General features: G+C 36.9%; 1 protein-coding gene across 2 annotated transcripts in view; it reads right to left on the minus strand.

The window, feature by feature from the left end:
- Nucleotides 1-18,089, minus strand: part of Atm (ATM serine/threonine kinase) — a 104,608-nt gene that overhangs the window by 38,867 nt on the left and 47,652 nt on the right. For both annotated transcript variants that reach the window (XM_076925224.1, XM_076925225.1), the window contains 9 exons: nucleotides 15,529-15,700; nucleotides 14,871-15,035; nucleotides 13,337-13,469; nucleotides 12,572-12,667; nucleotides 10,995-11,166; nucleotides 7,637-7,778; nucleotides 5,686-5,862; nucleotides 4,638-4,815; nucleotides 1,201-1,288 (listed from right to left, as the gene is read on the minus strand). In XM_076925224.1, coding sequence (XP_076781339.1) covers nucleotides 1,201-1,288; nucleotides 4,638-4,815; nucleotides 5,686-5,862; nucleotides 7,637-7,778; nucleotides 10,995-11,166; nucleotides 12,572-12,667; nucleotides 13,337-13,469; nucleotides 14,871-15,035; nucleotides 15,529-15,700 — 1,323 coding nt within the window. The remainder of the gene's footprint in view (nucleotides 1-1,200; nucleotides 1,289-4,637; nucleotides 4,816-5,685; nucleotides 5,863-7,636; nucleotides 7,779-10,994; nucleotides 11,167-12,571; nucleotides 12,668-13,336; nucleotides 13,470-14,870; nucleotides 15,036-15,528; nucleotides 15,701-18,089) is intronic.

Genomic DNA, 18,089 nt, shown 5'->3' on the forward strand with positions numbered 1-18,089 from the left:
TCAAAATAATCTATTATTCTTTCAATTCACCACCCCATTCTTTACCAACTGTCGTTACCATCCTACATACTCATGAGGATGTACATTCATACATTAATTATTATGTATCCAAATCATGCATGCTCTTGGGATAGGGTTATGGCCAATACATCCACCCCAGATTGAAAATACTTTAAGTAAAAAAAAAAAAAAAATGCATTTATTACACGTAACCTACAGAAAAATCATAGCAACGTGGTACACTATGGGGCACCAATGATGGTTTATCCTCTCCATCACATGGCTGATAGCCACAATCTAGCATCTCAAGAAAGGATCACTGAACAGTGGTGCATACCTTTAATCCCAGCACTAAGGAGGCAGATGCATATAGATCTCAGTGAGTTTAAGGACAGCCAGGGCTATAAAGTGAGAACAATTAAAAAGAAGAAGAAAAAGATCATGCTGCATTATCACCAGCCCAGAACATGACTAGAATTTGAAGTCCAGCTTGCTTTCTCTAAATGCTGCCACACATTTTTGTAAAGTTGAAAAATTGTAAGATGGACCAGACTATTCTGAGACCTCAATAGCAGCTCACATCAGCTCACATTGTTGATAATCCCTTGAAGGCCTGGGGCAATGGTTCACACCTATAACCCCAGCACTTGAAGTGGAGGAACATCAGGAATGCAAGGCCATGCTGAGCTATGCGGTGAATTGAAGGGTATCTTAGGCTACCATGACCTGGTCTCAAAAAAAATTACAGTAGAAACAAAGATACTCTACTGTAAAGTAACTTACCTCAATCAATTCTGTCATATCACAAACTTACTATGGATTTTCATGGAAGGCATGGCACAGAGCAAGAAAGGCTTTATTACTCTGATAAAAGATGCTCAAGAAGACACCCAACTCCAGCTACTCTAAGAACTACTTTATGAGCAGTTTCGGTTCCCACATCTTCACTGCTGTGGTAAGCTGAAACCTATGACTTAGCTGCCGCAGTATGCCTGCTGAGACAGCTGGACCAAAACTGACAATACTTAACCCAAGTGCTGTCCTGCATATGGATTATTAAATTAAAAATACACAGAAGCACCACACCAGTCAACTTTAGCAGTCTGAAGCAGTTGCATACAAATAATCAGATTAAAAAGCAGCCAGAAGAAGTTATAGTGCTCGGTTCCCAAACCTGAGAAACAACCGTAATCATATTACCTCTTTTGCCTTCTCAGATAGTCGACAACAGCAAGCATGGTTCTTTGTGATGTTTTATCCAAACAGCACCGGAGAAAGTTCTCTGGCTCTAACGCAAACAGAAATATCTCTTCTTAGTCTCATTCTACTGTGAAAATATTTTCTTGTCTATGTGTTCTTATACACTGCAAGATTATGATAGGTGGTTTGCCCAACATAAAAACACTTCTTAATAAATAGAAATCAATTTACTTTAGTGGCATTCCTTTTATTTCCAAGGAAACAATATGTATAATATAACATATATAAATATATAATGTAAAGAATTCGTTACAAATTATAATTTGTTTCTGAAGCTGCTTTGAGACGTTTGTTATGTCTTATGTGCTAGGTGCTTAGAACACCGACAACCGTGAGAACACATCAAGACCATTCCTGCACAGAGAGCTTGTTAACAAGCCTGGAGGCTCTTAACACAGCTGCACAAGAGGTGTGAGAGAACAGGTATGAATGTTGCAGAAGTCACGTGAGAGTCACCTCACCTGGACTAAAAAAGGCCTGAAGAAGAAAATTACATCTGAAGCCAAAAACTGGCCAGTCAGAGGAAGGGAGAGAGTGTGATTCGGCTGAGAGCATAGCTCAGTCGGTAAGAGTGCTGGGCTAGCCTGCAGGAAGCCCTAGGCTTAGTCCCCAGCTCCGTATAAACTGGGTGTCATGGCACATACCTCTCCAGCTAGCACTTGAGAGGCACAGGCAGAAAAATTAGGCTCCTCCACTGCTACATGAGTTTGAGGACAGTTTGAGTTGCTGTCTCAAAAAGAAAGAAGAGAGAAGGAAGGAAGGAAGGAAAGAAGGAAGAAAAAGGTGTGTCTGAGGTGGCTAGTATCAAGTAGAACTCAGAAGATAGTGAGGGAATCTCAACCTGCTGAACCAGAGCTGGAAAGCAGAGAGGATGCGGGGCACAGAGGTAACATAACTGGCAGGTTTTGGTATTAGATGGTGAGAAAGGTTTTAGGGTGGTCGTTTATTTTTATTCACACAACTGAGTTTGAGATTCATGAGTAATTCACGTTCAAGTAAAGGTGTGAGACCTCCAGGCACCAGAAAGACACAGCATTTAAGATTTATAGGAATCTACATTTATTATCATTTTTAATAAGAGTTTTATATATGTGAAATTTAGAGTTTCATTTAAGGTAGTAAACATATTGATACGCTATACAGATGAAACGAGATGAGTTTGCTATTGAGTGACAGAGCATAAACATAAGTAGTAAGATGGTTTAAAACAGTACTTATAACAAATTTAGACTTTAAATGGTTACTTGTAATTATGAACTTATATCTGTATTTTCCCAATTAAACGTAGGTGATATATTTTAGGTAGCTTGCAAAGTCTCTGCAGTAATTTTTAATTTAGAGTTTTAAAAATTGTATTTAAATTTTTTAAAATAGATGTAATTACAGTAATCATTATGCGTGTGGGCACTCCCCGCATGGGGCTTATGTAGAGGTCAGAGGGCAGCATGTGCAGGTTGGTTCTCTCCTCCCACTGTGGGTTTCTCAAGACTGAATTCAGGTTTTGGTGGCAAGCACCCTTACCCATGAACCATTATCACATTAACCCATACTTTACAATTTTTAATTCAGCAATCCCCCAAAATTTCATAAGCATGATCCAGATTATTTTGATGAACAACTTTTAACCTAGGAGGAACAAAAGAGGGGCAACCTTGTCTCTTTTTATATTTGCATTTTTTTTCAGATAGATTTGTTTTTTTTTTAACTTTTAACTAAAATCATACATATTAATGGGATGCCATTTGACTTTTTAAATATAGGAATGTATTTTATAATGTTTTAGTCAGGTTAAATATATTTATCTCCTCGAAATTTTATTAGTTTACAACAAAAACTATTTCTTCAAGATTTTTTTAAAGACAGATTTTTGAAAATGTGTGTGTGGGTGAATGCAGGAGCCCATGGAGCAGAGAAGCGTCAGGTCCCCAGGGATCTGGAGCTACAGGTGAGCCAGCCCATGCGGAGCTGAGAACTGAACTCAGGTTATGTACTTTCCAATACCTCAAAGGCTTGTCTGTCTGTTTTTACATGCAGTACGTAATCACAATCAGCAGTCCCTTGTCCCACTACTCAGCAGAACATCAGATCTTATCCTACATAACTATAATTCAGTAGGCACTAGTCAACTCACCCCAGCCTCTCTCAACTTCAATGACACATGTATCAATTCGGATATATAAAAACAGCAACATGAAGTCTAAAGGACACCACAGACATTTCAAATGGACACTGTCATAGTAAAAGCATAAAACTGGGAAAATTGAATAATCACAATTATGCTGAAATGACTCTAATAAACACACTAAGGCGTGGTTTTTATTAAAATGCTATTTCTTGAAATGCAACATGTAAAGCCGTGCTTAGTTTAATGCTTATGTATATTAAACATGGTAAATTAACAGTAGAGAACTGTTTTCTTATCCTTTCGAAACTTCAATTTGAAGAGGTGATCTACAATGAATGGTCAACTGTGTTTATATGTGCATTTAAACTCTGGGTAATTTCCCCTTCTCCTTGCCTGTGTGTGGAGGTGTAGCTGTGGAGGCCAGAAGCTGCCACTGAATATCCTGCTTGATTGCTCTCTCTCTATGTTGAGGCACAGTCTTTCAACCCAGAGCGCCCTCTGCTGGCTAGCTTAGCTAGCAAGCTGGCACTAGAGATTGCTCATATTCACCTCTAGTGAACTGAGGTGAGAGGTGGGCTATCACAGTCACCTGTCACCTGTCTTTTACAGGGGTGCTAGGGATCCAAACTCTAGCATTTTACCTGCTGAACTGTCTTCCTAACCCCCTTAATATAATTACTTTTGTTAATAAATAGCATTGGAAATGCTCCTGTGATTTATTTGATATGCTCTTTTAAGGCTGGAGAAATACTCACTTCTTACCATGGATGTAAAATTGAAGAGTAAGTAAAACACAATCTAATTGTTTCTTTAAAATAATTAAAAAATTGAAAGGATATATTCTAAATGTAAAACATATATAAATATACAAGTTTATACACACACAAATACAAACACAGATATCTTTAGTTATGGGTATGATTATGGGTAATTAAAAAAATGTGTAGAACTTTTATTGCCTACAAAAATATATATAATTTAGTGATAAAAAGTTTTTAAAGAACTTTAAAGTTAGATGTCTAAAAATATAAAAACTCCATCACAACTCTACCATGTTACAACAACACATGTGGATGAGTCTGCTTACATGTTTTTTTTTTCTGTTGCTAAATGGGAGTGTCGTGTTGTTCACGTCCACACTATGAGCACACTGCCTGGTGTTCAGAGTGTATAGTAAGCTGCCCCGTAACTTACTGAGCCATCTTTCCTAGAGCTGAGATGCTAACAGTATAAACACTAACAAACAGGATACCTGAATCCGAGTTTGCAGGAGTTGCTGAGCGGCTTGCTTGGGAGGAGTGTTTATAACAGCTAGTGAAAAATCCTCGGACATGTGTAGATAGCAGAGTTCTCCACGATTCATGTGTATCTTGGAGTAAAACATCATGGATCAAGTATGGCAGCACCATCTGACAAAAGTCGGTCTTCGCCTAGAACACGGCATACATCCACTCAATTGTTTGAATTAGAATAACATTTACTGAAAATGTTCATTCCCCTATTACTGATGTATCAAAAATTAAAAATTACACTGGTCCTCAATGAACTCAAAATAATCTAAACAACCAAAAGTGGGCATCAAGTAATGATTAAAATAAACAAAACAAAACGAATTCAATCCAGTAAAACTAAGCAAAGTGTTTCAGACCTTGGGAGAGGGTGGCAGGAGCACCAGGTCAGAGGCATCCCTGGTTACACACTGAGTTCAGAATACACAAGATCCTATCTCAAAACAAAGCAACAACACAAAAAGGCAACAAAACACCAGGACCGACCCCAGCGACTAACTAATGCATTAGAAGTACCTGCTCTCCCAGTGAGCCACACATCAGGCCCTAAATACTATCAGCAATCTGAACGGTCCACACACTTACGATTTGCTGAAATTGGCTGTACCAGGCCTTCCATGTAAAACTGATTTGCTGCCTACCCTTTCCTCACTCAGAAAGCATATTGAAGAATGCCAAATGACAGTGAAGAAACAGGAGCTGACTTTCAATAACATAAATAATTTATAATCTCAATTACTTTAAGCATCATTACTAATTACTCTAGCACTTTGAAGAACTTAACTAGTATGTTGCCTTCTTAAACCTAAAGCCTGCTGTGTAGTTCTGGCTAAATGGAGATACCCACTTCAACAGACTTGTAGCAGCTGGATGTTGGGTTACACTGCAGGCAGATGATATACTCATCACTTAGAGTTCTTTTCAAATACTTAAATCACAATCAGAGACACAGAATTTAACAGGAAAAGCAAACAAATAAAAAAACACAGGTTCTAAGATTAATCCTCTTACTTCACACATTGGCTTTAGTAATTGAAGAATTTCGCTTTTTATGCCTCCACTGTCCAAAAAGGCACAGGTCAGAGTCTTTATCCAAATGTCATGACTTTCACTTTGAGGAACCCACAGATTCACATCATCCAGGCCTTCTAAAACATCTTCTTTAACAAACTGGGGCACTTCTAAAAACTGGAAGCAGAAAGTCATTTCCTTTGTCAAATAAATAACCAGGCACAGTCAAATCTGCTTCTAAGAAAACTAAGTACAATTAAACTACACCTGGGGCCTGTGCACACAAAATAGGTCAGAAAGTAAAGGTACTTGCCATCAACCCTCACTGACCCACGTTGATCCCAGAACGTACATACATGGTCTAAGGAGAGAACTGACTCTGTCAAGTTGTTCTTTCATCTGAATATGAGTGTACACAAACACTCATGTACACACACACACACACAAATGAAAAAAAAATAAATGTTTAATAAAAATTTAAAACTAAATATAGCATTTGCCTTTTAAAAGTTAAACAGATTAGACCAGGAATGGTGGTTCAGGCCTATAATCGCACCTATTCAGTAGTTGAGGCAAGGGGATTTAAACTTCAAAGTCTGCTTGGTATCTTAGTGAAATCCTATCTCAAAATAAAAAGTAAAACAGAGCTAGGGGCATAGGTCAGTGGTCAAGCACAGGGCCCTAAGATCAAATTCCTGCTATAAAAATAAATGAGGAAAGCAGGGAGCACACATGTGCGGTGGAGTGAAACTGTAAAAATATTACTGTGTAGGAAGTGAGAAACCTGAATTTGTCTGTTAGCTCTGTCACTCACTAGCAGCAAATTATATAAGTCACAATCTCTGCTTCATCTGGCTCATATGTAAAACTGATTCAAATGTACCTCAAAATTGATTTCAAAAGAAAACGTAATATTTACATGTTAAAATACAATATTTAGCTGGGAGGTGGTGGCACACACCTTTAATCCCAGCACTCAGGCAAAGGCAGGCTGAGTTCAAGGTCAGCCTAGTCTACAAAGTGAGTTCCAAGACAGCGAGGGCTACATAGAGAAACCCTGTCTCAAAACAAACAAACAAACAAAAAAACAAAAACAAAAAACCCAAAACAACAACAAAAACCACACCAAACCAAATCAAATCTAAAAAACCCCCCAAATCGAAAAACCCCAAAGAAACAAAAAACTAAACCAACCAACCAAATAAACAAACAAATAAACAAAATCCTAATACTTTACATTAGGCTATATTAATAACTTCAGTAACAGCCTGTATTACTACTAGTTTTACTGGGAACGAAAACTATGATACATTAAAATGACTACTCCAACAATGGATATTTCTATTGAACTCAAACAGGTAAAAACAACTGCATATTGCTCTGTCACTTTCTGAAAAGAGGAATGCTTAGAAACAGATGCAAAAACTTGTATTTTTTTTTCACCACGAGACGTGGGACGAGACAAGCGGGAGGCAGCTGGATTCAAACACACCGGGTAGAGAGAGAGAGAGCGCAGAGGGCCCGCGCCCTCTGCAGGCGGACACCTTACAGGCTGCGCCACCGCAGGTTCCCTACAAAAGCTCTTAATGATATTGCAGACAGCTTTCACCGGGATTGTCATGACAATTAACATGCACGAAAGAAGCTTACAAGTCTTCTATTTTACCAAAGGTGTGCTAAACAGTGAATGCTTGTTGGCTGATCACAACCCCTAAAACAATCCTGGATCAAAGATGCATAATATCACAGGGTCTGCTATACTGGGCAAGAGTTTCCCTTAGCCCCAAATTGGCACCTCTACGTTATCCATTACATTATCCATTTCAACTTTTCTATTCTGCCTAGGAAAAAATAACAAATAAAATAACAAATAAAAAATAACAAATCCCTTGAATTCAACATGTACAGTCCGAATTTTTCTAGCAAGCAGTATATTAGTTACTTAAGAGACCTTTTTCTTTGATGCTCTAAAAGGCTGTAGATAGGTTAGCATTGGATCTGCTGATGTCTTATAATTCTCCCAGAAAATATGTCCAGTCTTTGTAGCCAATATGTTTTTCAAACAAGTAGCCGCAGCTGATCGAATTTTGACACTGAAAAACATACATAATAAATTTATTAATCTGGAATGCTATGCAAATTTGACTGGAAAGTTTTAAACCTAATAATTTAAAATATTAGAAACTTATCTATAATATTCTATAACATTGAAGAAAAAAAGTCAAAGGATTTTTAAAACAGTCCCTCAGTAAATATGAGTTACTAACCAACAGCAATTCTCTTCATTCTGTACAATAATGACTGTTATATTGACCATAAATTTAAGAAGAACTACTTGGAAATAATGAGAATAGTAAATATGATTAGTGGAAATGGCAAAATTCTAATTCACCCAAGAAAACACAATGATATTTTCTGTAGTGATACAAATCATTTTTGAGGTGAGGTACAATATCTTACTCCAATTGTTAAATCTATTACAAAGATACTTTTTGAAGGTACATACTCATTCTGACAAACCAGTTAGTTGAAAACCATTAGCATCTCAAACCTCTAAATAAAAAGTAAAACTCTTTTTTTACTAAAACAAAAACACCCCAGGAATTTGAGGGCTTCAAGAGTCCTGAAAATATGGCAACCTGCAAAGGATTACTTTGCAATAGTAACAAATGTTACTGGGCCTGAGACTGGAGTAAGTGTGATGGCTTAATTCTGATCAGGTAGGTTTGTCTCCCAGATGACCCCTAACCCTGGATTCATTTTCCCACATCTAATTCCTTAGCAAATCTTAGTGGCTATACTATACTTAGCCATGTCCCTCATGCCCATTATTCGTCTAATTCTTTCTTCTCTGTCCTATAGCAGTAATTAGCATAACCAGTTCCTGTTCCTAATTTTGCCCTTAGTCACTGTGCAGGTTAATGTTTTTGTCAACTTTATGCAAGCTAGAGTTATCAGAGGAGATGCCTTCATCATACTGACCTGTAGAGAAGTTTAAAGGACACGATTGATGTAGGAGGGCCCAGCCCAATGTGGGTAGTGCTAGCACTAGGTAGGTGGTCCTAGTTGATTAGCTAACCCACAGAGCAAGCCAGTAAACATGCATTCATCAGTTCTGTCCTAGTTCCTGCCTTCTTGAGTCCCCACCCCGACTTCCTTTCCCAATGGACTGTGAAATACGCCCTTTCCTTTACCAATTTACTTTTTTTGGCCATGATGTTTATCACAGTAATAGAAAGCAAACCAGAACAGTCATTGGTTTGTCATATAATGATGTTATACATGATGATGTATCACAATACCACTGTATATAAAAATCCACGGCACATATCTATGTATACAAACATCTTGTATCACATCAGATAAATAAATATAAATGAAATGATCTTGCTTGGTCACTCCTGTATGGAGTACTCTACTCCTGTTCTCTCAGGTAAATTCAACGTCATATGACGCTTCCTCGGAGAGGTATGTTCTGATCAGCTATTGTGGTTATTTCCTTAGTCAACATACCCTTTGTATGCTGAAATCCCTTAAATACCCAATGCTTTTCCCCCTTCTACAGTAGAAGACAAAAGAAAAGTCTGTTGCCTATTATTCTCATGCTATGTCACACTAACAGGTCTGTGCATCACTAGACAAAAATAACAACTTCAGATTACTGGATTCCAAATTATTTTATGATTAAGTTTTCTGTGGAAAATCTCTTCAAAAAGTCAAGAAAGATTAAGCCAGCAGCACTTGTTGTCAGATTAGCACATGTTGCAATCTCAGCTCTTAGGAGGCAGAGGGCAGAAAGAAGATCAGGAGTTCAGGATCACCAAGTTATAAGCAAGCCCAAGGCCAGCCTGAATTATATGAGATTCTGTCTCAAAATAAGAGAGAAAGAAATGGATTAAAAATGGTAGAAAGGGAGGGGGACATGATTAAAAAAAAAGGATAGCAGTGTAATGTTGTAATGTTAGTGGAAGAACTTACATGGTCAGTATACAGATACTCACCGTAAATTTCCCTTTTATTATAAGTATAAAAATTTATATAATAAAATGTTAGGGAAAAAAAATCCATGCTAGCCAGTTTAACATAACAAAAACAACAATAACAAAAATATAGATTAATTAAATCAACAATGAAAATATGGTAGATTAAAGAGGCAGAAGAATAAAGTCAAAATATGTTTATACCTGTAAGAGATGCCTGGCTTGGAGGAAACCTTTGATCTTACCCTCCCACAAAGGGCAATGATGGGGTAGACAAATAAACCCGTCAATCAAGGAGTAAATAAGGAGAGAGCTAGGACTCAGTGTTGCTAAGGATGTGTAAGGTCCTGACTTAGACCCCAGGATTGTAAACAATTAATAATAATAGTAGTAACAACAAATAAGATTTATTATTTTTCATAATAAATGAAAAGAAAGTAACCCCACAACCAGCAAACTAAAATACTGAGTATATCTGAAAATTCTGTTTTGAACAAAGAATAAATGAGTAATAGAAAATTCTATTAGTTTAAACCTTCTAAGGTTATAAAGCTTTTGCTCCATGGATTATTCTAGGAGAATCAAAATAAAGATTAGATTGGAGGAATAAAGCACTCTGGTTTTAAAATTCACTATTTTAAGTGTTATTTTAAACATCTTTACATTCTTGTATTTAAAGTTATCATGATGTACTCAAGGGTGAAGGTGCTTGTGGGGGTCAGAAGACAGCTTTCAGGAACAGGTTCTCCTCCTCCCCTTAGTTTTGAGGCTCAAACTCAGGCTGCAAGCTTGGCAGTCCCTTTCCCTGGTGAGCCACTCCACCAGTCCATATTTCTGTATTTTAACTGTCTGTGTGGAACCACCAGGCAGTTTACTGATTTATCCTTTGCCTGAGTCATACCATAATTTAAAACAGACAAACTTCATCACCATCAAGTGTTAGGAACATTGGGTATTTGATCACACAAATTTATAAATGAGTTTCATTAAAATATACAAATTTTTTTTAACTGTAAGGACTTGAGAGAGGAGAGTAGGATTCAGTGGTCAGAGCACTCGTGGCTCTTGCAGAGGACCTGGGTTCGAGTCTACATGGTGCTTCACAATCCTCCAACTCTAGAATACCCAATACGCTCTTCTGACTACACAAGCACCAGGCATGCCTGTAGTGCACACACATATATGCACGGAAAACGTTAATTTACATAAAAATGCAAAAAAACTTTAAGAAAGAAAAAGAAAGTGTTAACTTAAGTTAAGTATTAGTATCATTTTCCTGAAAGCCAGATGTGGTGTCTCTATCAGATGAAAGGCATCCTCAGTACTCACCTGTCCTCTACCAGGGTATTGTTCAGGGCAGTCAGCATTATCAGTGTCCACTGAAGCTCTCTGTCTTCAGGTAATCCGCAGGCTTTGGTATAGGACATGTCTTTGTTATGCTGCACAGCTATGGTAGAGAAATCCAGAGGACCTATTTCTCCCAAACACCTTCCAACAGCCTCTGCATACAGGAACCTCATTTTAGTGCAGTTATAAAAAGTATTAATACTGTTTTATCATGCTTCAAGATTTCAGTGTTTTCAAACATTGGGAGTAAAGAAAGCTACAAAATACTTTAGTGTGGTATTATATATTTTACCAGAGATGACAGGAAATAAATTAACAATTATAGTAACAATATTAGAAGCAAAAGTATTCACATGTCTGGCACTGTATGAAGTATCAACTTTGAAATTTTAAAAAGAAAATTCGGGGTGTCATTATATATATGTATCATTTATAAATTTTAAACGCATAATTCACTGAAATGTTTTAAGCACATGCCATATCATGCCATATGGAAGCACTGGCAGCTTTGTTTCCTTTTCACTCTGCATACTTCGCATCTCTGTTCCGTGCGTGGTACCTCCAGCTAGACAGTACTGAATACAAGTAATAAAAGGGATAACTTCTCTTTGCTTGATGCTAGAGGAAAGACTTCAGTCTTCTACCACTAAGTGTGATGTGAATTACATGTTCAAAATAGGATCACTCTATGTTACATAAGGAAGCTACAGAGGGATCCTGAAGCAGCTCAGGTTTATGCCCAGAAATAGCACAAGGAACAAAGATGTTAATCCTGGGGTGGGGCAGATTTGAGGATTTTGATGAGGTTCAGTTTCTAGATCTGGGGGGTAAATGCAGTTATTCTTTGACTGTATACAAATACTTAAAACGAGGTACATATGATCTATATTCGTGTCTATACATAAGATAAATTTAAATAAAGACCAGTCTAAACATTAGGCATTCAGGACAACAGGCTCCACTGAGAATGGATTTGGACACTGGGGAGTACACCAACAACACTTACTCTTCTCATCTCATAAAGCACCGCTGTCATGCCAGCTTCTGGCTGACTTTAGTCATGTGACTTTCCATTCTAAGGCCACCAAATCTAAATTCCTATATTCAGCATGTTAGTAAGTTACCTTGGATTAGATTATGCCTAAACGGCAGCAATGAAAGTCTTAAATGATATTTTTTTAAAAATCTGAGTTTAGCCATCCTTCAGCACCTCTGTTCCTGCTTGCTATAAACAAAATAGACATTAAATACCAGTAAGTCATACTTATAAAACACTTCAGAAGTTAATTAGTTTACAACTCAACTAAGCAGAGATTTATGATTTCCCTACACATTTATAAGGTATTTGATGATTAACATTTATACAGTATTAATTATTATTGCTAACTTTATCTTAAATGCCTATTTGAGGAATATAAAAGGCACCTGGTTATCTAGGGTTGCCTGAATTAAACAAAAATATAACTTAGCAAGCTACCCTTATTTTTCCAGTGAATCAAATGAGCAGCTTACAATTATTCTGACCATACTACAGAAGACCATTCACCTACATCACTTACCTAGAACTTCTCTTTCACCAGTCTGATTCACTGCCATCTTGGATAACTGCAACAAGCTGACAACCAGCTTCACCACAATGCCATCTTGTGGGTTATCTAGAAATAATTTAAAGAAAAGTGCTTCAATTACCAAAAGGATAGCACATATTTATTTCACACTACTCCCCAAACTAGCACATTTTAAAAGGTTTTAAACCATAAACAGAATTTAAAAATACATGTAGATACAATTTAAACTTCCTTCTGAAATACAATCACATGGAAATGATTAGCAAGATTTACCAACCAGATAAAGAAATGTCTTGAACAAGTAACTAGAAACATAAGAATTGTTCAACACAAAACCTACAAGAGATCTTGCTTAGACTGTCCCCACACAGTATTCAGAATTTAGACCTGCACCACCCAGTGGCCTTTCTGTAAGTATAGGAATACAGATGATGATGGTGGTGGCACACTAAGGAAAATTCACAAAAGAATATGAGAAAGAAATAGAAAGAAAAAAATTCATAATGTTAAAATGACTCCTCCAAGGGGGTTGTAGAGATGGCTCATCTGTTACAAGCAATGCTGCTCTTGCAGATGGTCCTGGTTCAGTTCCCAGCACCCATATAGCAGCTCACAACCATTTGTTAACTCAAGCTCCAGGAGAATTGAACACCCTCTTATGTACACTACATTCACCTAGTACATGTAACATATACACAAGAAAATACCCATACACACAAAACAAATATTAAAACAAACAGACAAATAAACTAGTACCCTGGGGTGCTCTCACAAGCTCCAGCATCTGATCTTTATGCTGTTCTAGTTGTCTTCGAAGATCCCTCAGTCCTTCAAGCCTGGTCAGTGGGAGTGGATTATAAGCACTTACTGAGAGAAAATGGTTTATTTCCTAAAAGGCCAAATTAATTTAATATTAGCTGAGTATGTATTGGCTAAATGTGAAGAATGAAACAATAAAAGAAAAAATAGAAAGTACTGTCTATAGACGCTGAACCATAACATGAACATGGAAGACCTAAGCTCCTTCTTCCACTTGAATTCTGACAATGTTTTAAGGGCTTAAATTCCAAGATATTCTCTTATCTACATTAGATGTCAACATAATAGACTTTAAGACTACAATAGCAAGCTGAATTGGAAGGAAAAGTTACAAATTTATTCATTTGGTAGTATTACTTGCATTATACAAATTAAATGTATTAAATGTTTTCATATTAAGTCTTTTTTTAACAGTTTTTTTTTGTTTGTTTGTTTGTTTTTGTTGTTTTTTGAGACAGGGTTTCTCTGTATAGCCCTGGCTGTCCTGGAACTCACTCTGTAGACCAGGCTGGCCTTGAACTCAGAAATCCGCCTGCCTCTGCCTCCCAAGTGCTGGGATTAAAGGCGTGTGCCACGACTGCCTGGCCATATTAATAGTCTTAATTGAATGATTTTAAAATGATAATATTTAGAAAAGTGTTATAGACATAACTAAAATTTACAAAGATCAAAATTATTAATATCACCTCTAATATAAACATTATTGACCCTCAAAGAAACAAATGGTAATTCTGAGATATTAATGAACCATAGGACCAATGCATGTTAAAATTAATACTATTTTTGTATCATATTCTCTGAATATTCAAATTTATCTTGGTGAGGAAGCTTTGATATCTATACTTTAAATGCAATGCAAGATGATGCAAAAAAATCAGTTTTGAGAGGCTGAAGAGATGGCTCAGTGATTAAAAGAGCTGGCAGCTCCTGCAGGGGACCTGCATTCAGTTCGCAGAACTCCTGTCAGGTGGCTCAGAGCCATACATAACTTTAGCAGCAGGGGTTATAAAACCTTTTGGCTTCCTTGGGCACATGCACATCTAAGGTATATACACACAGATACATAAATTTAAAATATATGTATATTTGCGAGAGATTTGGCTTGTACTTAAGAAGGTAAATCTCATGTATTACTACAACAGGAAGTATTCTGTCCTTACTAGTGAGGCATTAAAGTTTTATTTTTTATTTTTATTTATTAATTTTTTTTAAAAAGATTTATTTATTTATTTATTTATTTATTTAATGTATATGTACAGCTGTCTTCAGACACACCAGAAGAAGGCATCAGATTGCATTAAAAATGGTTGTGAGCCACCATGTGGTTGCTGGGAATTGAACTCAGGACCTCTGGAAGAGCAGTTAGTGCCCTTAACCGCTGAGCCATTTCTCCAGCCCCGGCATTAAAGTTTTAAAATAATACTTTTGCCTATGTTCTATAATACAAAATTGTAAATAAAACGTTTATTACCTCTAAGAGTGAAAAAGGTCCTCCACTATATTTGATTTTCTGTTGAGTAAGACGCAAATCCTTAAAAACAACATGGTCAGGAAAAGGATCCAGAAGCTTAATTGTGACGAAGAGGTTTTTATTGTCTTTGTTATCTATCACCAAGTACTTCAACAGGTCCAGTACCTAAAAATAATTATCAAAGGAAGAGGGAGAAGTCTTAATTATATTCAGAGAGCCAAATCCCTTTATAACTGATAAACAGACAAGCCTCTGCTACCCTAGTTCTGAAGACATGTTCTAACGGCACATGTAGTACCCAGCATTAGTGGTTATGGCTTCAAACACACTAAAATACTTACAGGCTACACAAGGAGGCATAAGGAATTCAGTGTTAATGGAATGTTTTATAGGCGATCTCACGGACTGTCATGGTGGGAACTGCTAGCTCTACTTCTGACTACATTTCAGTGTAACAGATGAAACTATCAGATTTATTAGATCAAAATCACCAAGGGGTAGTAACTGATTTTAATGATTAATTCACTAGGAATGTCTTCACCACCACTTGTCAAAAAGCATTTTCATTAAGCCTATTACATTAGGTAAACTTAAAGCACTCAGTTCCTGAGAACATCTTTCTCTCAAATACTCCTTTGTAGATGCATTGGCAAATTACCTGTTCTTGAACCTCCTGGTAATCCACAAGGGGTATAAGCGTGCCAACAATAACATGAAGATGGTTTTCTAGAGCATCTTTACAGTGAGTCACAGCTGCATGACAAACTCGACTTAACAGGTCACAGCAAAGGGAAAAGCTACGCAACGACACATCTGTGAAATGAGAAGACCTAATGGGAAAAATGAATGAATGAATGAATGAATGACAAGGCCTAAGAAACCACTTCAAGTTCTTTTTATTCAATGTCTCTAGTTCTCATAGGGCTTGACAAAAAAGTGACTTTCATATCTATTATCTCAATGGTTATGGTCCAAAAAAGACAAAGGATGTCTAAAAGATACATGTTATAATTACTACAAAACAAAAAAACCTGTCACAATCATTAAAAAAGAGAGACCCAAGAATCACTGCCAGCCAGAAGGCACTGAAAGACAGTGCTTTGTTGTAAACAAAAGTCTTATTCTTTCTTTTTTGCTCTCCATATCTCCAGTACTCCTGACATTCAAGTAACCTCTGAAGGGTACTGATCAAAAGCAGGCAGAGAGCACCAGGTTTCATAGGATACACACAGCAAGAAAACCACAGACAAAGCAGCTGCTTGCTAACAGCTGGTGTTCAATAATAAATAAACATAATAAATAAAAAAATGAGACAGGAATAGAGGGAGGAAAGAAAGGAAGGAGGAAGGAACGGAGAAGAAAAGGGATAGAGGTCAAACATGGCTGGGGTGGTGGCTCAGTGGGCGAGTGTTTACCCTGAAAGCCTGACAGTCTAAGTTCTAACCTGAAGCACCTATGTAAAGATCCCAGGTATGGCTGGTCGTGTCCACGGCACAGGGCTGGTGGGATAGCTAGAAATGGCCAGATTCTCACTTACAGACCCTGTCTCAAAGAAATAAGGTGGTGGGAGATACAGGAAGACATAGTATGTCCCGCTCTGGCCTCCATGTGCACACCCGGATACTTAACATGCATGAAGCAGCACTCAGAATCAAACCTTAGGGAGAATCGATTCCACACTTAACCACTTTTTGTACTGAAGTGGTAAGATTTTAGCAACAAAATTTTAGACCATGTAAGGAAATAAAGCATGAAGTATTAAAAGGAAGAAAATAGAAACATTTCCTAAAGAACTTCAGGTACTGGGGTTACTCAAACAGGAATTCATTTTAAAATTTAAAGGTGAGGATAGGATAGAGGTTACCAAAGACCGGAGAGAGAATGGGGAAGATCTGCGGGCACTAAGGTAGTTAGGAAACTAGACATTCTAGTGTGCTATACAAGTGAGTAACTACAGAAGACAATTGTGTAGGTAAAAAAGCTACTAGAAGGATTTTGAATCCTTTCACCTAACAAAATGATGAATGTTTTAAAGTTTTCATTTGTTGCAGACATACAACCCCTCCCCCCCAAAACTTTGGAGCTAAAAAAAAATGACACAGCAAAATGAATTTATGAGAAGCTATGCAGAGAATATATATGCTTGTAGTTCTTGTTATTTGGAAGGCCAAGGCAAGAGGAATTCCTGAACTCAAGTCTTTGAAGGCAACGTGGGCAACACAGCAAGACCCCACTACTTTAAAACAATAATAATCAACAATAAGAAAAGAAAAACTAACTTAAATAGGAAACTTAAACAAGTCAGTAACAAGTAATAAAAAAGTCATCCAACAAAGAAAAGCCCAGGACCAGATGACTTCACTAAACTAATACTGATTATTCTCAATTATTCAAAATATTAAAGAGAGGACTTCTGCCAGTCCATTCCACTAGATCAGAATTAGCTGGATACCAAAACCAGACAAGTACAGAAGAATAAAAAACAAAAAAATACAGGCTAATATTTCTGACAAAGATACGACAACAACAAAAAAAACTATACAAAGTACAATCAAACCAAACTCAACATCATACTTAAAATCAGGTGGGGTTCATCCCAGAAATGGCAGGCCGATTCAACATGTACGCGTCAACAAAGTGCTAAAACACACAACAACAGAATTTTAGCATAAAAGCTGTAATCAACAACAGCCAAAAAAAAGGTATTTGAAAAAAAATTTAACGTCCCTTCCTAGAAAAAAAATCTGAAAACAATATGAATTTTAGGAATGTACATCACCAAAACAAATGCTACACCTGAGAAGTTCCCAGCTAACACTGCGGCCAGAGCAAAGTGAATGGCTTTTGAAAAACAAGCATTTCTCTTTCATCATTTCTACTTCAGGAGAGTGATAACAACAGGAAGGAGAAATAAACTGTGTCTAAATCTTTAAAAGTCAAATCATCACTATATGCAGGTAAACTTAAAGGCACCAGAAAAAAAAAATAAATCCAACCAAACAAAACCCCCAAAGTATTAAAACTAATAAACGTATTCTATAAAGGTGGAGTTTATAAAATCAACATCAAAGAACCAACAGGATTTCTTCACACTAATAATAGCTAAAAGGGAAAAAGAAATCTCATTTATAGCTACTAGAAATTTAACCTAAACTGGAACATATCTATAAAACAAAAACAAGAAACATAAAACATTAATGAAACAAAAAAAGGGAAGAA

This window comes from Arvicanthis niloticus, chromosome 26 (assembly GCF_011762505.2).
Source record: "Arvicanthis niloticus isolate mArvNil1 chromosome 26, mArvNil1.pat.X, whole genome shotgun sequence".
Classification (NCBI taxonomy): domain Eukaryota; kingdom Metazoa; phylum Chordata; class Mammalia; order Rodentia; family Muridae; genus Arvicanthis; species Arvicanthis niloticus.